At 53.9% G+C, this 26,268-nt stretch overlaps 2 protein-coding genes and 2 non-coding genes across 4 annotated transcripts; 3 read left to right on the top strand and 1 right to left on the bottom strand.

The window, feature by feature from the left end:
* Positions 1–3,964: 3,964 nt before the first annotated feature.
* Rps16 (ribosomal protein S16) lies at positions 3,965–6,429 on the top strand. The gene is made up of 5 exons (XM_059279212.1): positions 3,965–4,093; positions 4,219–4,320; positions 5,908–6,004; positions 6,091–6,138; positions 6,233–6,429. The coding sequence occupies exons 1-5, from the start codon at positions 4,046–4,048 to the stop codon at positions 6,376–6,378; spliced, it is 441 nt and encodes a 146-aa protein (XP_059135195.1). The 5' UTR covers positions 3,965–4,045; the 3' UTR covers positions 6,379–6,429.
* On the top strand, positions 4,743–4,867 carry LOC131903220 (small nucleolar RNA SNORA40). The gene has a single exon (XR_009377465.1). It is a non-coding gene; the product is annotated as a small nucleolar RNA SNORA40 (small nucleolar RNA).
* Positions 6,430–13,311: 6,882 nt separating the features above from the next.
* Positions 13,312–25,888, bottom strand: Plekhg2 (pleckstrin homology and RhoGEF domain containing G2). The gene is made up of 18 exons (XM_059279200.1): positions 25,037–25,888; positions 24,274–24,404; positions 23,370–23,629; positions 23,192–23,292; positions 22,257–22,323; positions 22,084–22,130; positions 21,690–21,840; positions 21,368–21,508; positions 20,989–21,189; positions 18,844–18,936; positions 18,669–18,755; positions 18,296–18,329; positions 18,103–18,204; positions 17,862–18,023; positions 17,679–17,695; positions 16,658–16,834; positions 15,632–16,532; positions 13,312–15,013 (listed from the first exon to the last, which is right to left on the bottom strand). Exons 2-18 carry the CDS (start codon positions 24,380–24,382, stop codon positions 13,503–13,505), a joined length of 4,161 nt encoding a protein of 1,386 aa, XP_059135183.1. The 5' UTR covers positions 24,383–24,404; positions 25,037–25,888; the 3' UTR covers positions 13,312–13,502.
* A 287-nt stretch (positions 25,889–26,175) lies between these two features.
* Positions 26,176–26,268, top strand: Trnai-uau (transfer RNA isoleucine (anticodon UAU)). Its single transcript is given in 2 exon segments — positions 26,176–26,213; positions 26,233–26,268. It is a non-coding gene; the product is annotated as a tRNA-Ile (tRNA).

Raw genomic sequence — 26,268 nt, 5'->3', positions numbered from 1 at the left:
GAGATGGGCTAAGAGCATTGGCTGCTCTTACAAGACTCTGGTTTCTTTCTCAGCACCCACTGGCAGCTCACAATTGTTTATGTATTTATTCTAGAGAATTCATCCCCTTCATCTGGCCCCTGCAGGCATTGCATACATGGGATACATAAACATCCATGCAGGCCAGACACGTATACATACAAAATACTGAAAAAAAAAAAAAAAACACCCCAAAACCGGGCAGGCTTAATAGTGCTGCATGAGGGGATTTCTGTAGGCAGCTGCTTTGGAATGTATTTACTTTTTTAACCAGAGTAGAGATTGAACCTAGAACCTTACATGTGGATTAGTCAAGCGCAACTACCATTAAGCTACAGCCCCAGTTTTCATAGGTATGTCATTTTAGTCTAAAAATAAAGATAAGCCGGGCGGCGGTTGCGCACGCCTTTAATCCCAGCACTCGGGAGGCAGAGGCAGGCGGATCTCTGTGAGTTTGAGGCCAGCCTGGTTTACAAAGCGAGTTCCAGGAAAGGCACAAAACTACACAGAGAAACCCTGTCTCCAAAAACCAAAAATAAATAAATAAAATAAAATAATAAAAAAATAAAAATAAAGATAAAAACATGATACATATGTGTGACAAGTTGGGCAATACTAACAGCAGATTTTTAAAAATAATGGGGGGCGGGGCTGGAGAGATGACTTAGTGGTTAAGAGTAGTGGCTGCTCTTCCAAAGGACTAGGATTCAATTCCCAGCATCCATATAGCCGCTAACAACTGTCTGTAACTCCAAGATCTGACACCCTCACACAGACATACATGCAGGCAAAACACTAATGCACATAACTAAAAGATAAATAAATAATTTATAAAATAGTGGAAGACTGTGGCTGGGTGGTAAGCACCTTCAAGCCCAGTGTTTTGGAGCTCTCCGGGGTGTGGGAGGATAAAAAGTATTAGGTCAGGGGTTAAAGAAATGGCTCAGTGATTACGAGTGCATCAAAAAAGCAAAATAAATAAAATAAATCTTAAAACACAAAAGCAAAAAAAAAAGACACGATTTCCTTGACACTTTTGGGGGTTTTTGTTTTTGTTTTGCTTTGTTTGTTTTTCGAGACAGGGTTTCTCTGTGTAGCCTTGGCTGTCCTGGAACTCTCTGTAGACCAGGCTGGTGTCAAACTCAGAGCTTCACCTGCCTCTGCCACCTGAGTGCTGGGACTAAAGGTGTGCACACGACTGCCAGACCTAGGACAATTCTAAAACTGGATGTTGTAACGGTTTAGCCGCAGAAGGCGACCTTGGCAGGTTGGAGCCAAGGGGCACCATGAAGTCACATCATGCAACAGAACTCATGTGGGGGGTTTATTGCGGGGAGATGCAGAGGCAGGAGCTTAACCCAAACGAGGTGAAGTTCCCGTAATAATTTGATAAGGGTGTTTTTAAAGGATCGGTTAGTTTGTCCTGTCTTTCCTGAGGACTGGGGATGGTGTGGGATATGGAAAGGCTATCCACCCCGGCAACCTCCTGCAAAGGGAGAACTGTTGTCATGCACATTTGTAGTCCCAGAACTGGGGAGGTGGAAGCAAGAAGATGGAGGGTTCAAAGCCATCTGCTCCTTAGTTACATTGTAAATAAATTCCAGGCAGTCAACCTGGACTTCAAAAGAAACTCAAAGACATGGGACAGGCAGATGTGGGGCATGGGGGTTGGTAAGGGCTGGGCAAATGGAGCACCAATGGATTAGGACAAGGCATTTTACTGCCGTCTGCTGGAAGTTTACAAATCTGAATCTACACTGTCCAGGACAAACACTGTCCTTTATAGATGTCATACCTCCACATGGTGGCCCTGCCCACCTCAAGGAATTATCTTGGAGAGTATATTACCCAACATACTCAATACATTTAGATTAGATCAGCACCTGGCACAGAGGAAGCACTATTTAAACGTGAATGTAATCATCATAATTACCGTTTATGTGTCTGAAATATATTTATCTTCCAAAGTTTGAGGTAGTGGGTCAGAAATATGACAGCCAGAAGATCAACCCCACTGTTTTCCTGTGAACATGTTCAGGCATGCATAAGCGCATACATGCTGAGCCCAGTGGTTTCTCCCTAATTTTCCAGCTTCAGGAAGGAGGTACCACTACCAATGGCGTGGGCCATGTTTTGCTTTGTTTAAACAGTATCTCACTAAATAGCCCTGGCTGACCTAGAACTCTCTCTGTAAACCAGACTGACATCTAATTCTCAGAGACGCATTGCTTTAGTGTGTGTGTGTTTTTGTTTGTTTTGCTTTTGTTTTAGTTTTATTACATTTAAGTGTGAGTCTAGGGCTGGAGAGATGGCTCAGAGGTTGGGAGCACTGGCTGTTCTTCCAGAGGTCCTGAGTTCAATTCCCAGCAACCACATGGTGGCTCACAACCATCTGTAATGAGATCTGGCTCCCTCTTCTGGCCTGCAGGGATCTGTACAGACAGAACACTATAAGTAATAAATAAATCTTTAAAAAAAAAAAAAAAAGTGTGAGTCTATGTGTGTGTGTATATGTACCGCAGTTTATGTGTGGAGCTCAGAAGACCTTTCGTACTAGTTTTCTCTTTACATGCAGGTCCCGGGAATCAAACTTGGGTCCTCAGGCTTGGGCATTTCACCAACTTGTTTCTTTCTGAGGCAGAGTCACATGTAGCCCACGGTGGTCAGAAACTCAATGTATTGGAGGGTTGGAGGAGAGGATGGATCTGTACTCCACCTGATCCTTCCTCCTCCACCTTTCAAGTGCTGATATTCCAGCTAGCTGTACATGACCATACAACCCTGCCCTCCAACTGTTTCTAAGTCCCTGACAAGGGGAGTCCCTACACCTTGTGCTGCTAGAGAAACTGAGGCAGTAACTGTGAGAAAACTGTAGCCCTGTGAGAGAATTCCCTTGACTTAGAATTCTGTGGGGTAGAGACTTAGAGCAGAGGGTTTAGGGGAGCATTACGATAATTTGGAGGCCCGAAAGATGGTCAGTAGGTAAAAGCACCTACTGCTTTTACAGAGGACCTGAGTTTGGTTCCCGTTACCCAAGTCTAGTGGCTCACAGACACCCTGTACCTCCATTTCCAGGGAGGTCGGAGGCCTCCCTAGGAAACCCGCACTCATAAAAGTATTAATTTTTAAAACAAGACGATTTGGGGGATTCTGGATAATGATCTTTTAGCATAACTGCTCTGAAGTCCGGTCTTGAGGATAGCTTCTCTAGATGAGGGCCATCCTGGGAAGAAGAATTTCCCGGGAGCAGTTGCTGGGGAGAGGAGCCGCCAAAGAGGTAGTAATTCCGGCGAAGGTGGGTGTAGGACGGGGACTCTGAGGAAGAATCGTGCCTAAGACCGGTTGTAGGAGGAAAGAGAGTTTAGGAGAGCTTTGAAAGGGGCTTTTAAGGGTGTGCCTCTGAGAAAGGGGGTCAGGTTTACTCGGAAGGGGAGACTCGGATAGGAGGGCAATTCTGACGACAGGTAGATTCGCAGCGCAGGGTCTGAGGGGACAAGGATGCTAGGGAAGAGGGTTCCGGGAGGCAGGAGGCTGGGAACGTAGCTTGACTTAGCGCATTGGATTCAGGAAGACCCGATGGGGATCCCGGGAAAGGGTCAGGGTGGGGGAAGACGGCGAGGGGGAGGAGGGTGAGAATCAGTCCGGAGGAGGGTCGAAGGAGAACATCAAGGAGAAGGATTGCCGTGAGAACCGGCCGAAAGTCAAGTCGACCAAGCCCGCGAAAAAACAATGGAAAAGGAAACACAGCGCCGCGCCCGCGGAGATGCAAACGAAGTCCCCCGCCCGAGCCCTCCCCGCTCCGGCCCTTCCGTCTCCCAAGACCGCCCCCTCCCTCGCCGGAGGGCGTTCCCTCCGCAAAGCAGACGGCCCGGCCTAGGTTTCAACGTCAGCCGTAAAGCGAGCTTCTGTCGTGAAGAGGCGCTCAAAGCGCCTGCGCAGACCCTGAAAATCGGCCGGAGCGGCCCCGAACTTTCCTTTTCCGGTGGCGGCACCGCGCGGTGAGGAGCTCGTGTTCGTACTCGCAGCTATGCCGTCCAAGGGTCCGCTGCAGTCCGTGCAGGTCTTCGGACGCAAGGTGGGGCAGGGCCGGGATGGAAGGATCCGGGGGAGGCCGGGGCTGGGAGACACTGGAGATCTGGGGCCCACCTGAGCCAGGGCCGCGACCTCACGCGGTCCCGCCGTCTCGCTCGCCTTCCACAGAAGACGGCCACAGCCGTGGCGCACTGCAAACGGGGAAACGGGCTCATCAAGGTGAACGGACGTCCCCTGGAGATGATCGAGCCGCGCACGCTGCAGTACAAGGTACTGGGGTCGGGCGCGGGCATCTGGGCGGAGGAGAGACGGAAGGAAGGACCCCGGGATTGTTAGAAGCTGAGATGTGGGAAGGAGAAGGGCTTACCTAGCGGTAGGTCTGGGCTTCGGCTGGGGAAACGGGATTTCCTAGCCGGGACAATGAAATGTAGGACGTTGGAGAGTAAGGAGAATGCAGTCTGCAGTGTTGGGAAGCCAGCTGCGAGGAGCGGGTGGCCAGGGGACTGATTGTCGAGTTCTTTCGTTAGAAATGTAAGTTTACAGGCTCATGTGTACAATCCTAGCACCCGGGGAACAGTGCCACGAGTTAGAGAGTCGATGTTAATAAAGCGTGGTTTAGGTCAGCATGGGCTACGGTGTGAAACCCTGTGGAAAGAAAAACCAGCGAGAGTCCTCTGAAGTTTAAGATTGGTAGCACCTCTGTGGGTTTTTGTTTAACTGGTGGACAAAGACTTAAAGACAGGTTCCAAAATAAATTCTCTTTTGCAAGGCAGAACTCATTGTTGTATGAGTTTTGATACATGTGAGGAGGAATGTCACACTTAAGACAGTATCACAAGTATTGATGATAATGCCACTGGAAGCCTCCTGGTGTTACACGCCTTCAATCCCATCATTCTCTACTCAAAGACAGTCCTATCTCAGTTCAAGGACGGTTAGGGCCACACTAGGAAACTTTAAGTGGGAGGGGCTCTAGGTATCCTTCGGGGGTAGTTGAGTAGATGTGATCTGAGCCACTCTGAGTAAAGAGAAGTGTGGGATTTAGATAGGCTTGGTGTAGTAGCCACGCCTTTAGTCCCAGTCTTTCAAGACAGCGTTTCTCTGTGTAACAGTTCTAGCTATCCTGGAACTCAGATCCACCTTCTCTCCCCAAGTGTTGGGATTAAAGGTTGTACCACCACCACTGCCTGGTCGTGAAGATACTATTTGTCAAATTCCACTCTTCTCAAAGGGAAGAACATGATGCTTTGCAGAGTAGAAAATACCAGATTTCCTTTGGATACTGGGTATGGGTATGGTTGCTGATTGTCAGTTTATTTGAAGGGTTTGTATACTATGTTATGCATTGGGGAAACAGCACTGATCGATCCAGATGGCTCTAGGCTCGGCCCTCATGGAGATTCTGGATGGACTAGTCCTAAATGTTGGACATAACTTTATCCAAAATAGTCAGGACTGGGGTGTGAGCTAAAGAAGGCTCAGGAGAGGATGGAAGGGTTGGCTGCTCGGGATGGAACTTTCCACTATGGACAGATTGTCTTGGTGATGTCTTCCATAACAATATTCTGAAAACAGAACCTGACTTTGCTTCCTATTCAGGGCAGCTCATAACTACCTCTCATTCCATAATTAGAGCTTCAGGGTGTCTTAGGCCCTCTCCCGTTCTCCACAGGCACAGGGATTCCAGAATAGGTTGCCTGTGTTTGTGCCACTAAAGCAAGGATTTTACGTAGCTGCTTTGAATCTTCCTTTGCTTCTGGTGGTGGTAGCAGGAACCACACGAGATGAGGAACCTCCTGAGGGGTGATTGAGCTGTCCAGGCTAAGACTTGGCCCTGCTTATTTCCCGTTTCTCTAGTTATTGGAGCCCGTTCTGCTGCTGGGCAAGGAACGATTTGCTGGTGTGGACATCCGGGTCCGTGTGAAGGGTGGTGGTCATGTGGCCCAAATTTATGGTGAGTCTCAGGATCTGGGCCTGTGGGTCTGACGGCTACTGGAGCAAGACTCTGTCTTCACAGAACTTTTTCCTTGTGTCTTGCAGCTATCCGACAGTCCATCTCCAAAGCCCTGGTGGCTTATTACCAAAAGTGTGAGTGAGAGATGGTCCTTCCTAGTGAGGGGGGGGTGCGTGGGGACCAAGTTGAAGACTTGTAGTTATTTGAATCTTGTCCCTTTATCTCCAGATGTGGATGAGGCCTCTAAGAAGGAGATCAAAGATATCCTCATCCAGTATGACCGGACCCTGCTTGTAGCCGATCCACGTCGCTGTGAATCCAAAAAGTTTGGAGGTCCTGGTGCCCGTGCTCGATACCAGAAATCCTACCGATAAGCCCATCTCAAGGATCAGGGTTTACCTTTGTAATAAACATCCCAGGGTTAATGTTCCTGTTTCCATGCTGTGGTCTCTTTGAGATAGGGTCTCTCTCTATAGGCCTGGCTGTCCTGGAACTCACTGTGCAAGACCATCGTGGCCTCAAACTCGAGATGTTCCCGCTTCTGCCTCCCGAGTGCTAGGATTAAAAGCGTGCGCCACCACATCTAGCCACTTAATTTTTAAAGCACCTTCTCTGGTCTTTTGTAGAGATGGCAGGTAGAAGAGAGACTTGGTTTAGTTTGTTTCCCTCAGGTAGAGTGCAGCGCATTGTGGGCAGAGCCCAGAGCATGATGGCTTTGGCTGCCACAGGGTCTATGGATATGTATGTGTACTTAAAAATTAGGTTTTTGTACTTACATATGTGCACATGTCCAGTTCCCACAGAGGCCAGAAGAGGATGTTGCGCCCTGTAGAGCAGCATTTACTTGAGTGTGCACTTGAGGGAGGCCAGAGGGCAGATCCCCTGGAGCTGCAGTTTGTGAACTGCTTAATATCTAGCCCATATAAATGGACTGAAAATAAATATTTTAGGTCTTTTACTGAAATTCACCTAATGAACTGCAGGGGTCTCCCCGCACAGGGATTACATTGTGTTACACCGTGCCTGACATTTATTTGAGATGCTTTGTTTAACTGGCTGTCCTAGAACTTGCCCTGTAGACCAGGCTGGCCTCTGCCAAGTGCTAGTATTGAAGGTGTGTGCCATCAGGCTCAGCCCCAGTGAGTTCTGAAACCAGCTGTATCCGGTTACTAGCTGCTAAGTGACAGGACCTGAGTTTGGTCCTCCAGAGCAGTGCTCAACCACTCCAGCCACCACAAGCCCCTCTCAACTCTGCTTTTTAACCCACTTTTGGGGTTGAACTCAGGTCCTCATGCTTCCAAAGCAGGCATTTTGCCAGTCAAGCTTTATCCCTGCCCCTTTTGGTTTTTAGGAAGTCTAGCTATCTTTACTGGGCTCCAGCAGTCCTGCCGTGTCCCCCCTCAGTAGCTAGAACGTGGGTGTGTACAATGTCACAGCATTGTCATCTCGTACTCTGCCTGCCTCGGTTGTATTGATGGCAGCGAACCTAGAGGAGATGTCCCCACCCTTCTGCACTCTGAGCTGTCACACTCCACAGCCTTTGGTCATCGAGGACTCCAGGGCTCAGGATCCTGTGCCTTAGCCTCCCGAGTGCTGGGGCTAGAGCTGTGAAGCACCACACCCAGCCCGACTATTTAAATACCAGGAAGAGTGGAGGAAATGTGTGAGGCCTATAGTCTGTGATACAAAGAAAGCAAATCCAGACTGCCTGGGCGAAGTCAAGGCCGTGCCAGACTGAAGAATTAAATGTCAGCCAACAGTCTGAATATCATTGATAATCTGGAAGGGTCACACAAGTGTAAGGAGTCTCCCATCGCTAGGCCAGGCAAGCAATGCATCTGCTCTTCTGAATTTGTATATGGCAGAATTTTGGTTTAGGTGCTGGGGGTGTTGAGCCCAAGGCAGATTCCCATTGTTCAGTGTGGAGAGCCCATGGAGCCAATGAGCTTAAGTGCTCTTTTTTTTTTCCTTCCCCATTTTTTGTTTCCGTGTAGCTTTGTAGCCTGTCCTGGAACTTGCCCTGTAGACCAGGCTGGTCTCAACTCAGCTCTGTCTCTGCCTCCCTAGTGCTGGGATTAAAGGCGTGCACCCCCACCGCCTGGCTAAGTGCTCTCTTCTCTTCCTATGGAAACATCCTGTCTGCTGGGGCTGCATGCCTGTATTCCCAGCACCTGCAGAGGAAAATCAGAAGTTCAAGGTCATCCTTGGCAGTGGTGGCGAGTTCCAATTCAGCCTAACTCACAAGACACTAAAAATACTACAGGAGGCCGGGTGGCAGCGGCGCACATCTTTAATCCCAGCACTTGGGAGGCTGGTGGATCTGTGTTCAAGGCCAGCCTGGTCTACAGAGCGAGATCCAGGACAGGCTCCACAAAAAGCTACACAGAAACGCTGTCTTGGGGGACGGGACCCTACAGGGGCTGGAGAGATGGTACAGTAGGAAAGAGCACTGGCTGCGCTTCCAGAGGATCCTGATTCAATTCCCAGCAGCCATGTGGCAGTTCACAACTATTAACTCCAGTTCCAAGGGATGTGACACACAGACAGACATGCGGCCAAACACCAATCAAAGCACCTTAAAAATAAAGAGCTGGAGCCAGTAGTTCGAGCCTCCAGATGTCAGTCCTGCGGTGTGCTCTTCAATTTGTAGCGGGAGATAGGAGGGATGTCAGGAAACAGCTCACTCAAGGGCCTGCCGAGCATGTTACAGGGCTCCAACTTACCTTACATCCGATCCGTGCCCTCTGTGGACAGAGCAGTCTGCTAGTGGGGGATGCCCGAGCCAACCCAGAGGGCCCAGAGGGTTTCTTGGGGGTCAAGTCAGGACCTGCTGGTGGGATTGTGGGGTCTTGTTCACACACCTCTGAGATGTGATCCAGGGACCTTGGTAACAAGAACCCACTTGACAAAATGCTGTTAACCGGAAGAATTGGCTTACAAAAGTAGTTGAATGGCCAGCAGCCAGTGATGAGTGCTGGCCTTGCATGTCAATTGGTGGAAACTCACACAGCCTGCAGGTCACACAGCAGAGGAGAGCTGCTCACAGATTTTTTTGAGACAGGGTTTCATTTAGTCTTGGCTGACCTAGAACTTGCTATGTGTAGCCTCAGAGTCTCAGAGATCTGCCTGCCTCTAGAGTGCTGGGATCGAAGGTGTGCACCACACCACTCAGCAGACAGGACATTCCCACGGGTACCATTGGGCAGCACTGACCTCAGGCACAGAGAGGGGAGTGAAGCTCAGTGAATACCACGTAGATGGAATGCCATGCTCAGTATTAGTGACGTGCTCATGGTGGCTTATGATGGTGACAAGGGTGTCCCCAAGAAGATGTCCCTAGTGACACACCATGTTCTACAGCAGGAAGCTGACGGAACGAGAACTGGAGGAAGAGGCAGCAGGCTCCACATTTTTTTGGGGGTGTGTGTGGGGGTGTGAGGCAGGGTCTCTCTTCATAGCTCTGGCTGTCCTGGAACTCTGTAGACCAGGCTGGCCACAAACTTGGAGATCCACCTGCCTCTGCCCATGAGTGCTGGGATTAAAGGCTCGTGCTACCACTGCCCGGCTCAAAGTCCATATCCTGATTTGATTTATTCGTTTCTGGATTTTGTTTGTTCACTTTGTTTTTACAAAGGGCTTTTGATGTGTTGCCAAGGTTGGCCACAGGGATCCTCCTGCCTCAGCCTCTGGAGGGGCTGGGACTCCAGGTACTGGCCACATAACCACTGTCCCCCTATCCTATCCCCTTTGAGCCTGTCTGTAGCTGTAAGCAGGCTGACTGGTAGGCAAGAACCCTCCTGAGGCCCTGGTAATCTGGAGCGGTGAAGCAGATACGAGTAGGGGTAGGGAAGGAACTCATCAAGAGGAGGAGGGGCTGAGGTTAGCTTGGGACCTATGGTTTTCCCAGAGGGACCAGAGACCCCTTTATTGAGGCTCGTGGCTCTTTCCCAAGAGGCACAGCTGGAACGCATCTGGAGAGGGGAATTGCTTCTCCTTGAGCCAGGCTCTGGAGCGGACAACCCTTTCTCCCTCCCTACCTCCTTGAATACCGGGAATTCCGGCGCCGCTGGGAGCCTGGGCCAGGCTGGGAACTTTCCTACAGCTGGGGGTGGCTGGGAATGTGCAATCCTGCAGAGGCGGGGAGGGCCAGCCTCAGTTCTGACCTTGGGGGAAGCCTCAGTCACGGTGAATATGTGTGTGAGGGTGGGGGGAACACAGGGCTCTGCTCCTCGGGAGCCCCCAATACATAGTCCAGGCCCTGTGGGCACAGTGGCATTCAGGAAGCAAACAGCTCCCTTTATTGAGTCTGGTCTTGGGCTGGTTGACTCACAATCACCTCTTGTAACCCTGGTGGCTCTTGGCACTAGATGGGCAACTCAGGCTGTGAGGATTTGTCCCTGGTCAGCCTTTTTCCTTGCAGTGAGACTAGGCAAAGCAGTTCTCTGCGCCTCAGTTCCCTCTTCCTGTTTTTGGATTGAGATAGGGTCTCACCCTGTAGCCCAGGCTGATCCTCATCTCTACGATTAAAAAGGAGGAGCTGGAGAGATGTCTCTGATTAAAAGTGCATACTAAACCAAAAAAAAAAAAAAATAAAAGTGCATACTGCTCTTGGAGAGGGCCCAAGTTCAATTCTTAGCACCCATGCTGGTTGGCTCTTAACTACCAGCCCATAACTCCAGTCCCAGAGGACTCTGACGCCCTCTTCTGGACTCCAAAGACACCTGTACTCACGTGCACAGACACAGAATTCAAACAAACCCACCAACAAACAAGGGCTGGGGATAGATGCAGCTCAGTGGTGGAGCACTTGCCTAACAAGCCCTGAATCCAATGCGCAGGGTTGCAAACAGAACAGAAGCCATCCTCATGGTGTGGGGATGTAGCTTAGTGGCCAGGCTCTGGAATACCAGGCCCCCAAGAGTCTGGTGCTCAGAGTGCAAAACCAAACCAAACCCAACCAAACCCAACCAAACCCTCATTAGCCTCTCAGGGATGCCGAGGGTCAAAACAGAATGAGCTCACACAGAATGACATCCTTACAGACAGCAGCGAGTCTGTAATAAAGCACAGCCTCTGGCTGCTAGCCAATGGCTAACCACCAGATTCCTGAGCTCTGTAGGTGTGTGTGATGAGAATGACTCCCACGTGAGTCACAGGTTAAGACGCACTTGAGAAGTGACAGGACACTCACTGGATGCTAAGACCACTCCAAGGAGACAGGAAAGCCACAGCTCTGAGAGGAATGTCACACACCAAACAAAGGGACTTGAATTTACTACTGCCCGTGACACAGGGATGCCTCAGAATTCCAGGGAGGATTATAGACAGTGAAGGAAGGAGCTGGTATTCTGTCATCAAACTGTTTAAATTATGCTACCCGGCAAACCACTGCGGGAGGGGGCAGGATGCAAACAGAAACCTTTTTGTCCTACAACTTGAATTATTCTGTGGGAGGCAAGAGCAGGCTGAGGAACTGCAGAGGTCCCAAATGAGGAGGGATGTGGTGTGTGTTTGGGGGAGGGGGGTTAGACACAGTAATCAGGATATTCATGGGGAAATTGGCCTAGGTGTTTCCAGGGAAACCAAAAGATCCCAGTTCCCATAACCCCAACTTAATCTGCCCTGGCGTCAGCATGGAAAGGTCCTGGGGTTTATGGTACCTGGAAGAACCCCATTAAGGAGAGACGGCGGAGGATGGGTTGATGGATAGAGAAAGTGGTGATGGCGAGGTGTATAGATCATTAAACAGTGGGTAGAGAGACAGATGGGAGGCTGGGTGGGCAAATGGTGGATGGAGATGGAGAGGTAGATATAGGATGTATTCAGATGGAAGAGTGGAATAGAATCACAGGTAGGATGGTGAATGAAACTGGGTGGGTGGAAGGAGAACAGGATAGAAGTTGATGGGTACGATGAAAAAAGGATAGATCACAGGGGCAGAGATAGAAGTAACAGCTGGGGTAGATGGGAAAATGGATATATCACAGGGTAAGATGGGAAAAGGGATGTATCACAGGGTAAGATGGGAAAATGGATATATCACAGGGTAGGTTGGGAAAATGGATATATCACAGGGTAGGATGGGAAAATGGATATATCACAGGGTAAGATGGGAAAATGGATGTATCACAGGGTAAGATGGGAAAATGGATATATCACAGGGTAGGATGGGAAAATGGATGTATCACAGGGTAGGTTGGGAAAATGGATATATCACAGGTAAGATGGGAAAATGGATATATCACAGGGTAGGTTGGGAAAATGGATGTATCACAGGGTAAGATGGGAAGAAACAGCTGGGGTAGATGGGAAAATGGATGTATCACAGGGGCAGATGGGAAGAAACAGCTGGGGTAGATGGGAAAATGGATGTATCACAGGGGCAGATGGGAAGAAACAGCTGGGGTAGATGGGAAAATGGATGTATCACAGGGGCAGATGGGAAGAAACAGCTGGGGTAGATGGGAAAATGGATGTATCACAGGGGCAGATGGGAAGAAACAGCTGGGGTAGCAGAGATGGCAAAGCAACCAATGGCTGCTGAGGGAATCGATTTCAAGGGTTCTGCTCAGAGGACTTTTGCCCTTGTAGCCCAGGTTGCCCCCCAAACTCCTAGGCTAATGGGGTCCTCATTTTAGCTCCCAAGCAGCTGGGACCAGAGGTATGCACCATCATGCATGCCCAGCTTGAGTAAGACTGGCTTTCTTGCCGGGCGGTGGTGGCGCACGCCTTTAATCCCAGCACTCGGGAGGCAGAGCCAGGCGGATCTCTGTGAGTTCGAGGCCAGCCTGGGCTACCAAGTGAGTTTCAGGAGAGGCGCAAAGCTACACAGAGAAACCCTGTCTCGAAAAACCAAAAAAAAAAAAAAAAAAAAAAAAAGACTGGCTTTCTTGAACGGATTATCAAATAGTTATAAACGCCTCAAAACTCCAACCCAGGTTCTAACAGTTTCTAATGGTCCCCAAAGACCTTGATGTTCCCCATTTTTTTATTTTTTATTTTTTTTGAGACAAGGTCTAATGTAGCTCAGGCTGGCTTTGAACTTGCTATATAGCCAAGGATGGCCACAACTATCTGATCCTCATTCTCCACAGATTCCAGGTATGCACTATCACACCCAGTTCTATGTAGTGCTGGGAATTGAACTTAGGATTTGCACATTCTAAGCAAGCACTCTACCAACTGAGTTACATGCACACCCTGAGATACTCCAAATGTTCTTAAGAGTTTTCACACTTGGGCCACATCAGCCCTTCCCATTCATCATGTCTTACCATCTCCCACTACCTCAAGAATGGCAAAACACACAGCATTTCATAAAGTTAATTAACAAAATAACCATGACCTCAGAAGGGCCATCTGTGAACACAGACCCCAGGGCTGCAGCCATTAATAAACCTGTGTCCTGACTCTGGATGTCATGAGGGTGGGTGGCACCTGGTGAAAGTTCTTGAAGCTCAGGAAGCCTAATTTCTAGGCTTACATATGGGAAGGGGCATCAGGAGCCCCCTGGGCCTTGGGAAGGCCCACAAGCTCCCGGGTGGGGGGCTGCCAAGAGAGCAGGGTGGTTTAGCCGGACCTGGGCTTTGGCTGGCCGGAGCCGTCCACCACCTCCTACCTGGATGCTGACCGTGGTGGCATAGCTGAGCCTCCTGGCTGGAGGGGCTGGGGGCTGGGGCTGAGGCGGTGGGGAAGGCGCCCTTGATGTAGGGGCAGAGGAGGACCAATGACCCTGGGAGGCTACCAGGCCATCTCCCCCAGGGCCCTGACGCCGAGCCAGGCTCTGACTGATGTATGAAGCTGCCAGGTACCTTGAGAGGGCAGCTGCACTGGGGCCCAGGAGCTGGCGAGTGGACAGCGAGGGGCTCTGGAGTGGAGTGGAGTCTGAAGACTCCGCCTTGGCAACAGGAGAGACCAGATGGCCTCTTGGTTTAGGTAACTCCATGGTGGTCTGAATCGGAGTGGTTAGGAGGCCTTGAAAGTCCGGAGAGCATCCTTGTTCAGTGAAGGGTGTGGCCGCTGACACATGGCCATCTGTGGGATTCTGCTGGCCCAGTGAGGGTAAGAGTCTGGGAGCTGGTATGTCTGTGAGGCTGGGCTCTGGACCCAGAGACTCTGGAGCTCCTTCCTGCTTGGGGAACGATGGGGGAGTTTCAGCCCTGATGTCTGTAAGGACTTGTGGCTGGGACACGGGTATGGCAGTTGGCATCTGAGTGTCTTGGGACAAAGATGGTAGAGGGCTGCATGGGATGCAGCAGTCTGGATGACCTCCCGGTGCAGGGAGAGGGAAAGCATCAGGACCCTCAGTGTCTTGGAGGTCAGGTGACAAAGGCGGGGAGGGGGTGGCTGGGATCAGATGGTCAGGGTTGCTTGAGCACATTGGTAAAGGGCTGACCGCTCGACCACCAACAGCAGCTGGGCCCCCATCAGTGCTGACATCTCCTTGCTCACTTCCTGGGGCACTATCTGGGCTTTGGCAATCTTCGTGACCTTCTTGCTTGGGCAAAAGAGGGCTGGCTAAAATCACGACACTAGCACATGCTCCCTGTTTAGGCAACGCCACAGTGTTTTGCATTTGGAGGTCTGTGTGACACTCTTGCCCAGGGAGGCAGGTGGTGGTGGATGGAACCTGGATTTCCATGTAGTTTCTATGCTCAGGTGAAGGAGTGGCAGCTGGAATGTGACTTTGATCAGGCACAGTGGAGGCAGCTGGTACCTGGACATCCGGAGGTTCTTCTTGCTTGGGTAAAGGTGATGTGGATGGAGCCTGGATGATCTCAGAGTCGCTCTGTCCAGGTAAAGGGATAGGCGGAACGCAGCTGCCTAGATGGTCTTGCGTGGGCAAATCTGAAACATTTAGACTCTGGCCATTCAGGTGATCTCCTTGCTTAGACAAAGGTGTGGCAGCTTGAACCAGAGCAGCAGGGCCCAGAGGGACAGACTCCTGGGCACAGTTTAGTGGGAAGGCCAGCTCACATACAAGCACATGTCCAAAAGCAGGCAGGGGTCCTGTATACAAAGGAAAGAGGATCAGGGGCTAAGGATTCAGCTCAGTGGTAGAGCCCATGCCTAGAATCCCTCAGTGAGGGGCTGGGGACATGGCTCAGTGGTAGAGCCCCTGCCTAGAATCCCCCAGTGAGGGGCTGGGGGTGTGGCTCAGTGGTAGAGCCCCTGCCTAGAATCCCCAGTGAGGGGCTGGGGGTGTGACTCAGTGGTAGAGCCCCTGCCTAGACTCCACCAGTGAGGGGCTGGGGTGTGGCTCAGTGGTAGAGCCCCTGCCTAGAATCCCCCAGTGAGGGGCTAAGGTGTGACTCAGTGGTAGAGCCCCTGCCTAGAATCCCCCAGTGAGGGGCTGGGGTGTGGCTCAGTGGTAGAGCCCCTGCCTAGAATCCCCCAGTGAGGGGCTAAGGTGTGACTCAGTGGTAGAGCCCCTGCCTAGAATCCCCCAGTGAGGGGCTGGGGTATGGCTCAGTGGTAGAGCCCCTGCCTAGAATCCCCCACTGAGGGGCTGGGGTGTGGTTCAGTGGTAGAGCCCCTGCCTAGAATCCCCCAGTGAGGGGCTGGGGTGTGGCTCAGTGGTAGAGGCCCCAGGCCCTAGCATTGCAGGAGAAAAAAACAGTTTGTCACCTGGCTCAGCCTCCTCCTGTGGTGGGCAGGGGGATGGCTGGGGTTGGGCCAGGACTCGAGGTCGGCGGCGGGGTGCATTGGTGGATGCCCTTGTCTCGGCTCGCTGCATCTGCTGAATCCGCTCGCTGTAGAGCCGCGCCAGCTCTCGCACCCGGGACGCTGACCGCTCGGAGCGCGGCACTCCTGCCTTCCCGCTGGTGCTGCCTCCACTAAGATCAGAGTCCTCCAGGATCAGCAGAGGTTCAGGAAAGCCAGGCCGGGAGAGCTGGCCCTGCTCCAACGCTTGCCAGGCGCTCCGGATTTCTGAACAAGAGCGGTATTCCAGTTCCTCCGGGAACCCTTGGACTTGGGTGCCATCCTGGGTCTGCACAGCTGGGAAGGACACACCTTCTGCATCTTCCTCCTGCCCCACTCTGCTTTCTGAGGGTGGCTCGCCCAGCCTTCCCGGACTGCTTCCGGTCAACAGTTCCCTCCTGGTGGCTAGAGGCAGGGCGGGCTCCTGCAGGGGTCCAGGGAGCCAGGAGCCACAGGGGAAGGAAGGGGTGCTCGTCAAGCTGGGGATGTCCGGCACACTGGACATGGGTGAAAGGCACGGCATCTCAAAAACACTGGGGATGTCAGAGAGACTCGGAAGGCAGGGAGCCTCAGGAATTTCTGGAAGGCTGGGCATGTCGCTGGGAATCTTGGTAAGGCTGGGCATGCAGGGAATTTCAGCTGGACTGGAACCTTCCAGCCCCTCTAAGACGTGGAGTGGGGAAGGCTCCCGTTCATCTGCCTCTAACTCTTCATCCTCCTCCTCTTCTGAAGACTCTCGGCTGGGCAAGGCTTGGAAAGGGAGGGGTTCGCTTTCAACTGGCACCCTGGAGTCTCTGGGGAACTTGGGAATGTCGTGGGTGGCTGGCTGTAGTGGGTACACAAAGAAGGCCAAGATGTCAGGGGGACGGGGTGGTGGGCTGACCTGGACTGTGCTCTCTGCCTGCCCAAGGCCAGCGCTCCAAGGCTGCTATGATGGCAGTTGTAGCTCACCCCTGGATCCCTGAGGCCTCTCTGGTGAAGCAGTTCTAGAATTTCCTCAGTGATGGAGGTCCCTGATGGGTCCAGTGTGGGAGGCCCAGCATCCTCCAGGTCTTCCGGGGGGCCAGAAGCAGAGACTGGGGGCTGCGACTCAGGTGGGGGATGGAGTTCCCCATCACTGCCAGCATGCTGTGAGGAGGGGAGGGGTGGGAAGCCAGCCAGGAGGGCTCTGTCCCCTCAATTCCCAGCCCCTCCTCTTGCACATAGCGGAAGTCAAGGATCCCCACCCCCACCTTCTTATTCTTTTTTTGGAAAGGGCCTTATATAGCCCAGGCTGACCTTGAATTTCTAATCCTCCTGGCCTTCCTACCACAGGGAGCTTGGCTTCACCACCACCCCATTTTTAAAATGAGGTGTAGAGGATGGAACCCAGGGACTCATTGTACTGGACACTCAACCACTGTGTGTTATGCTCCCAAAACCACCCCCGACTTTTTTGAGAGAGAGGGTCTCACTATGTAGCCTGAGCTGGTCTAAAGTTCAGTATGTAGACCAGGCTGCCCTTGAACTCAGAGATCTGCCTGCTTCTGCCTCCCAGCTGGGATTAGAGGCGTGCGGACAGATGGCTGGCCGTGCTCCTTCAGACTTTTGATCCTCTTGCTTCAGTTTCCAGTGTGGCCTGAACTGCAGCCATCTGCCAGGACACCTGGCCTAATGCCCCGACTCTCTCACATAGTCCAGGCTAGACTAGAACTTGGTGGTAGTCAAGGATGACCTTGAACTCCTGACCCTCCTGCCTCCATCTCCCTTGTGCTGAGATTTCAGGCCTGTGCCATCACATCAAGTTTTATGTGCTGCGCAAAGGCTCAAACCTAGAGCATGCCGGGTAAGCACAGAACCAATTTAGCTATATCCCCGGGCATTTAATACGTGCTTATTCTGACCCAGGATTATGGAATTTAAATTTTCTTCTCCACTTGAGCTAGGAATTCAGGTCCCCAGTCTCTGACCCAGGGCATTTCTCATTTCTTACCTTGACTTGAGGTTTCTCTGAGGATGGAAAAGTGAAGGAGAACAGAAAAGAGTGAGACACAGGAGGAATTATTCTCTGTAACCAACCAGCCGCCCCTTCTCCCTCTCCATGTCCCCACCCTCACCCCCAGGCATCCCTGGAAAGAGACAAGGACAGACGGACAGACATGGACCAGTCACTAACCGTTCTGGGGAAAAATGACGTAAGATTCCTTTGCTGGCTCTGTGGGAAGGACACAGGGTATCAGGAGGCCAGGCCATTGGATCCCTGGGTCCCCCTGAAGTGGTGAATACTCACCAGATTGCCTGCGGCCTCGGCGACTGCCAGAGAGTCCTGGAGATGGAACTGTTGGAGAGATGTGTGAGCCCAGCCCTTCAGCCTTGAGGGAGTGCCTAAGGACTCGAACCCACACTCTGTCTGTTACCTGGGTTTCTTCTTCCAGGGGTGAAACTTCGAGCGTCTCGAGGGCGGGGAGAATCCAGTGGGGATGTGGGGGGCTCTGGGAATGTTTTGCTTTTTGGAGTACCTGTGGGGGAGAGTTGAGGGACTAACCGTCTACTTTCTTGAAAACATGGCCTCTTTCGGCACAGGACCACAGCCCAGACCCCTGGACTCACAGTGCAGACTGTTCTCCAAAAGAACTTGCTTTGCCTGAAAGACAGGAAGACAGATGTTGGAGGGATGGGGTTGGGACAGCAGACTGTGAGCACCAACCGTTCCCGGGAATGAATGCTTGCTTTTAATGCCAGGCTGGTAAGGTAATCCTCACCACTGCCCTACAATGTAGGCGCTAGTCCTCCAGGTGAGGAAATCCAAGGCCAGGGATCTTGTTGCCCAAGATCACTAAGCAAGGGTGTGCTGTATCCCAAAGCCAGGAAGCCTATTCTGCAGGTCTAGCCATCCAAGCAGCAAGGGTGCCCCACCCCCATCACTCGGGTCTGCCATGGAGACTGCCATGGTTCAGGGCCACTTGCTGTGGCAGGTCCATACCTTGGCAGGGATGGAAGCCGGATGGTTCTCAAAGAAAAGGCGCTGGAGACAGTGAATCCAGAGCCGTTTCTCTTCCTGGTTCTTGGCCTGGTGGTAAGGTTGGTGGAGGTCAGGGGTCTGGGTTCTGAGCTGCGGCAAGGCAGGGGTGGGATCACCCACCCCAGCTTCTGCGTACCTGGAACAGGTGTCTGTGCTTGGGGATGGTCAGATCCGACACCTTAAACCCTAAGGGGTCTCGAGGAGTCTCGCTGACACTCAGGTTACAGCACTGAGGGGAAAACAGAGAGGGTGGGTGCCGAGACCCTCCTGGCACTGGACGTCCTTCAAAAAATACGGGGTTCTGACCTCCTAGAAAGCAGCTCCTCATGGGCTGTTCTGCCTGACCCCACCAGGCCAGGCTCGGCTCACTTCCTTACCAGACTCCTCCCTGCCTTCCTGAACATGTACTCGTACTTCCTCATCTTCCTGACACCCGTGAGACACCCTCCATGCCCCTCTAGACTTACTCCCACATTTTCAAAAAGTCAGAGTCTCACTATGTAGCTCAGGCTGATCTCAAAGTCCTAATTTTTTTTTTGGCTTTTCGAGATAGTTTTTTTTATACAGCCCTGGCTGTCCTGGATCTCGCTCTGTAAAGCAGGCTGGCCTCGAACTCACAGATATCTGCCTGCCTCTGCCTCTGAGTGCTGGGAGTAAAGGCGTGCGCCACCACTGCCTGGCTAGCTCCCCCATTTTTTTAACTCAAGGAAAATGCTGGCTGGATAGGATGGCCTACACCTGTAATCATATCACTTGGGAGCCTGAGGCAGGAGAATGAGAGCAAGTGTGAAGTCAGTCTGGCATGCACAGCAAGTTCCAGGCAGCTAGACTATAAAGAGTGGAGAGAAGGCTTAATGGGGGCAGAAGTGCTTGTGTGCCAGCCTCAAGAGCCCAGCTCAATGCCCAGTTCCACAGGTGGCAGGACAGAACTGAACTGTGAGAGCCGTCCTCTTGTTCTCTCTCTCTCTCTCTCTCTCTCTCTCTCTCTCTCTCTCTCACACACACACACACACACACACACACACACACACACACACACACACACACGTGGGCCATTGCCAGCCGCATGGCTCAACCTGCCCTTCTTCGTTCTGGAGGTCGGACTCCCTGCTTTTTTTTTTTTTTTTTTTTGGTTTTTCAAGACAGGGTTTCTCTGTGTAGCTTTGCGCCTTTCCTGGGACTCACTTGGTAGCCCAGGCTGGCCTCGAACTCACAGAGATCCGCCTGGCTCTGCCTCCCGAGTGCTGGGATTAAAGGCGTGCGCCACCACCGCCCGGCCAGGACTCCCTGCTTTTGCTTTCTTTCAAACTAAAAATCCTTTCGCTGTGAATCCCAGCACTGGGGAGGCAGAGGCAGGCACGTTTCTGTGAGTTCAAGGCCAGCCTGGTTCACACAGTGAGTTTGAGGCCACCCACAGCTACTTGGTGATGTGAGACCATGTCTCAAATACAAACAAATTACATGTCTGGGCACTGTGCTATGTGCATGTGAGTTCATGTGCCCCTGGAAACCAGAGGTTTTGGATCCTCTGTAGCTGGAGTTCTGGTGGTTTTGAGTAGCCCAATGTAAATGCTGGGATCAAGTCTGGATCCTTTATAAGAGCTATATCTCCAACCCTTCCATTTTCATTTATTTTACATTTACTGGTGTATGTGCGTATGGTGGGTGTGCTTAGTGCACACACCACCAAGTGCCACACTGGAGGTCCATGGTATCTTTATTCCCTGGGCCATGAGCCATGTAGCTACCTGCCCATGTTCACTGCTGCTTTTTGGGTTGTGTTTTGTTTTGGGACAGGGTCTTGTTCACTCCATAGTCCTAGCTAGCCTCGAGCAGACACAGATCGGCGTGCCTGCACTGGGGTCTGTTTTTGAAACAGGATCTCACTATGTAGCCTACGCTGGCCTCGAGCCCACTTAATAGGTCTGGCTGGCCTCAAACTTGCTGTGACCTTGCTCCAGTCCCCTGAGTGCTCAGTTTCCAGGTGTGAGCCACCACACCCAGCTTCCAGGCTTTACTTTCTGATTCAGAGTGTCATCAAGTTGCCCAGATTGGCCTTGAGCCTTCTCTGCAGCCCAGGCTAGCCCTGAACTTTTGATCTTCCTGTCCCAGCCTTCTCAGTAACTGGAATCACGGGTCTAATGTCACTGGGCCCAGCTAAATACGGTCCTTGGAAGCCAGGCTGTCCTGTCCCCTAGAGCACCCTCTGGGTATTCAGGTGATGCTATATTGAAGGTTTTTCAGTTGTAACTATCCGGCCCAGACCCTACCCCATACTTACAAAGATGTGGCCCTTGTAGGTGTATTCAGGCCCCCGACGTTTGGCCACAAGCAGCATCCGGGAGAACAGGAAGAGCAGGCGCTCACCCCCTCTCAGCCGTGGGCCTCCCCCGCCGCCCCCACGGAAGGTGCCTTCCAGCACCAGCTCTCCAAAGGCACTGAGCTCTGGGCCAGTCCAGCCACCCAGCCGCCGCTGCACTTCCTGCCAGGGACCACACCAGGCACAGAGACAAGCCCGGTTGGTGGCACACACACACAAGGCCAAAACAGAGACGTTAGTGACAGGACGCTGCTGCTGAGCCCTGTCCCCCGGCTGAGTGTGTCGTGTCGTCCCCCCCCCCCCCCCACCGTCTAGCCAGCCCAGCCCACCCCGGGGCCACCTGCAGGCGAGCTGCATGCTCTTGCTTGCGCTTCATGTCATTGATGTACCAGGCCACTGCAGTCATGGACACAATAGCTTCCTCTACCACCTCTCGCCCTCCGGCGTCTGGGCCCTCCACCGCCCAGTGTTTGCCCAGTTCCTGACCGTCATCCAGCAGGGTGCACAGGGTGAGGGAGAAAAAGAGAAGGAAAACTGAGTGACAAGAGACAGAGCAACATGTAAGGAAGGGGCAGGGCAGACCACACTGTCCAGGGAACTAGGGGTGGCGTGGGGCCCAACCGTGCCCCTCCCAATGAGCCAGCCCAGGGGCCACAGCTGACCTGCAGCAGGAGATGGTACTTCAGGATGCGCTGGACAGGCTTCAGTAAGAAGCTCTCCAGAGGCAGGGAGTGACGGAGCTGGGCCTGACGTTCCTGCAGCCACAGAGTGGCTGGCGGGGACAGCGAGAGCTCTCGGAGCAGGGCCAGGGAGCTGGAGGCACAGCACACATCAGTGGGGGCTGGTGCTCCAGCAGGCCGGACTGGGAAGGGTTAGCTGGCGGCCAGGGTGCAGGGGTGATGAGGTCAGGGCAGTTAAGGAGGTCAGGTAAGGTGACTATCAAGGTATGGCAGGGTTGCACCCGGGCTCTGGGAGGGTTAGAAGGTAGAGGGTGGTGGCTGGCACGTCGGCTCATGGGCTTGGCCTGGGGCCAAGCAGGGACTCCCTCTGCCTCACCTTGGGTAGTTCATGCAGTACAATGTGTAGATGTCAAAATCCTCGCTCTGCGGGGACACGGGAGTCAGCGCCGCCTAGCTTTCCATGCCCCCCCCCCCCCCAGGAGACTAAGTTCAGGCCAGCCCACCTGTTCCCCAGCCTTGAGCTGTGCTCGGACCCTGCCTCACACTCACCCTCTGCACAAAGCACTCGGCGATGGCCCCTGCACTGTTGCTGCCTTCCAAGTCCTCCAGGAGCTCACTGTGGGGGAGGGGAGAGTAAAGGACCGCCTGCCTCCTTGTCCCATGACAAGACTCAGGAGTTCCACAGACAGGAAGAAGCCTAGATGGCTGCATGGCAGAGCCTACCCCACTCATTCTGTCTCTGCATGGCTTCATATTCTCCAGCCTGGTAACCCTGTCACAGCTGGCATATCATGACCTAGGGAGTGACCCCACACTGAGAAAAGAGGGTGCTGGGAATTCCCAAATAGATGGTCTTAAATTTAAAAAAGGACTCCGTTACAAGGCAGGCATGATCTGCACACCTGTAATCTCACCCCTCAGGAGGCTGAGGCAGGAAGATCTCAATTTCGAGGCCAGCTCGAACCACACCAGGAGACCCTATTTCAAAAAAAAAAACCAAGACTAGCTGGGTGTGGTGGTGCATGCCTGTGATTCCGGCACTTGGGAGGTAGGGGCAGGGGAAGGAGTTAATGTTGCCCTCAGGTACACAGCAAGTTCCAAGCCAGCCTAGTTACATGAGACCAATAAAACTAACCACAAAAGCTTCTCTTGTGATTCTGAGATGTCACTCTTGGGTCCCAGTGCCCCCCAGCTTCACCAGGGCGAGCCAGGGTTTGGCCAGAGCTGAAGGTGTCCCAGGCCCAGGGAACCTCAGTCTGGGGAAGTTCTAGGCGCCCAGGCCCCACATGATTCTTAGAGCCCAGGCTTGACTCAGGTCTAAGATCCATCTCTTTCCCACTTTGAGTCCTCACTGTCCCCACACCTCACACGCCAACCTACACAGGGCCACTATGAGGCACTCAGGTTAGCTTGTGTCAGGAGTGACACAGCCCCTCCCCGCCACAGCAGCCAGTTCCCCTGGGGTCCCCACCCCTGTCCCTGACCTGCTAAACTCATAGATGTCCTCGATGTTGGCGAACAGCGTGCCCACCTGCTCCGGGCTCAGCCCCAGGGCCCTGCCATCCATCAGAGGACCCAGGTAGTCCTGTGGGGATGACAGGGTTACAGAGGCCCAGGGTCTGGCCTGGGTCCCCAGTGTCTTCAGATGCCTGTCCACCTCACCTCCACAATACTGCGCAGGTCCCGGACATACGCCCGCTCTGTCTCCACGATCTCCTTGGCCACTCGCTCCAGCCTTGAGGGTTTCACCGAACCCTGGATTCCCACAGGCGACAGGTGCAGCCGTATGGGGGGTTCTGGCAGGGGCTCTGGCCTGGACGCTGAGCAGGCTGGTGATGGGTCCCCCTCAGAGCCCACAGTACTCAGAGAGGTGGAGCTGCCGGAACCCCTCGGGGAAGCCATGGCGGGGGCTGGAGGGGCTGCTAAGGTAGGGAGCAAGTGGTCAGGGCTTCCCAGACACATGTTCCTATGACCCCACACTCTCTCTCACTCAGCTGGCAGTTCCCACAGGTCTCTGCTCCACTACCCTAATTTGTCCAGTTCGGTCCTGTACCTATCAGAGTCCTTCCCCTCTGAGCCTTGGGCCTCCATTGCTTTAATTCACCTTCTCCATGAGAACCACAGCTATCATTATGAGTCTGTCCAACTGACCTTGTCACTCCCACAAGCATAGCCCTTTTAGTTCAAGTTCAAACTCCTCAGATCCATAGGGCCCGGTCCAATGCAGTCATGGCGGGTCCCTTCACCCAGTTCCCTTTCCTCGGCACAACTCTTAACTGCCCCCCCACCCCTTCACACTCAACTTTGTCCAATTACTTAAAGGTGCAGCTGTGGGCCTTTGCACACACTGTTCCCTGCATGCAGAAGAACACTTTTTTGTGTCCAACTCCTTTCTCCTGAATTCTCGGCTTATCGTCGGTCTCCTCCGTGGCGACAGGGCTGCGCTGCACCGTCCTGGCCACGGTGCTGGCAGCGCTGCTCAGCACTGGTTCAGCCACAAAGGGATGCTCAGTGTCCTGAAGGAAGGGACAAATGCCCACAGGCTCCACCTGTCTGGACTTCTCACCTGTCGGAGTATCACTCACAGCTGCGCAGTCGCAAGCTTCACCTTGGTGGCCACACCCCAGCCTAAGGCTGGGTTTGGACAGGCTGAGTTCCCGAGCTCCCTCGGGCATGGCTGAGTGGCACAACTCGGACCTGCAAAGACACCCAGTTCTTGGGAAACTGGACTTGAGCGGCTTCACTGCCGCTGCAACTCACAGACAGGGTGCTGAAAGTTGATATAAAACTCAAGGAGGGGCCCCACCGAGGGACTACTAGAAGAGATACAAAGTAACAGAGAGAAAGAGCCGAGAAGACAAGCTAAAGACGGAAAGGTTGAGACAAAGAGCGAAGACAGCAAAAGTGCCCGAGTCTGCAAGTCCCATCTGTCTGGGCGGCCCCCCTCCCCCGGGCTCAGGGATCCTGGGAACTCTCAGGCTCAGGCTGAAGCTGAGGGCGAGGGGCAGGGCTGGGAAAAACCGTGGGCGGGAGAGGCCGCGGGGTCCCAGGGGAGGGCGGAGGCCGGGGGACCGGATGCCAGGGTCCTGCAGACGGCTCCTTACCCCGCCCAGGACTGCGCGCTGGGCGCTGGCCCCGGGCCCTCCACCCAGCTCCAGCCGGTCCCTCGGCACCCCGACCGCGGTCCCCCACCGTCCGAGCGTCCCCAGTGCAGTCCCAGCCCCCGACTCCCGCCGGCGCCTCCGCTACCCCCCGCCGGCACGCCCCCTCATTGTTCCGCCTCGGCGCCGCCCCCCTCCCCCAGCCCCGGGCCCCTCGCCTCCCCTCACCTCCCGGGGAGCTGCGGGCCCCAGGGTCGGGAGTCCGGCGCGTCTGGACCGTAACGCGCGGTCCCCGGGGAGGCACACAGCCCGGACTCAGGGTCGTGAACTTGGGGCTCTCAGACTCCAGAATCCGGGGAGAGTTGGGATCCGGAGTCCGAAGTCTCGGTGTTCTAAGTGGAAGATGCTGCAACCCTCCACTCGAGTCTCAGACGGGTGCGCTGGGGACCCAAATTCCTGAGTCTTCTAGGTAGGGCTGTGTGTGGTCGGGGGGACCCCGCGGGATTCCAGAGTTTCCAGAACCCTAGGGGCAGGGATGAAGTCACCTCCGGGAGGGAGCGCAAGGACTCTCGCAAACTCCTCGGTGTCTTGGAAGTGATGGATGCTGCAACCCTAAGTCGAGGAGCGAGGTCCGGTCCCCAAGTGGCTCCAGGAGGGGGTCTTGGACCCAAGAGTTAGAACCCCGGGGGTGGCGGGGATGCGCGGCCACGGATCCTGCGGTCTTCGAAGCCGGGTGCAGGGACGGGCCTCCAGCTTTGGAGCTGCTGTCCCGCGCCCGCGGCTCCTCCAAGAGGGGGCGCTGGGCATCAGAGGTCCCGGCCGGGCGCGGGAGCCTGGACTTGCGGGTCTCTTAAGACGCGGGACCGAGATCCCGGACGCCCGGGTCCGACACTCTGAACGCCTCGGGCTCCGGGATGGGTGCCCCGGGGCTCTGGGGGCGGCGGCGGCGCCGCATCTGGGGCGGGGAGAATCAGGTCCCAGATGTGGGGCGGGGGGCGGCCGCCCGGGGCTTCCCCTCCCCCTGGCCGCCGCTCGGGCTCACATCCTGTTCCCGCCCGCTGGGGGGAGGGGCCGCCTTCCGGCACGCCCTCCCGCAAAGGGTTAACCCCCCGCCCCCTACTCTGAATATTCGCGAGCGGGCGGGCCCAACGGCAGGTCCCCGCCCACATTCCAGGCGCCGGGAGGACTTTTGCCTTTTACAGCCTGGGCCCGCGAGGCGTGAGAATCCGGAATGGTTTCACACTCCGGTTCTTACTGGCCGATCGGAGGGCTTCGCATTTGCATAGGCGATGCTGGGCGGGGCTGTCCGGCAAAGTCGCGCGACTACGACTGACTGAAGGCCGTAGTGGCGCGAGGGTGCGGCCGGAGCTCCAGTGGCGCAATCGGTTAGCGCGCGGTACTTATATGACAGTGCAGGCGGAGCGATGCCGAGGTTGTGAGTTCGATCCTCACCTGGAGCA

Source organism: Peromyscus eremicus, chromosome 1, assembly GCF_949786415.1.
Source record: "Peromyscus eremicus chromosome 1, PerEre_H2_v1, whole genome shotgun sequence".
Classification (NCBI taxonomy): Eukaryota; Metazoa; Chordata; class Mammalia; order Rodentia; family Cricetidae; genus Peromyscus; species Peromyscus eremicus.
The sequence above is the reverse complement of the archived record's forward strand: the minus strand, read 5'-3'. Positions and strand labels throughout refer to the sequence as shown.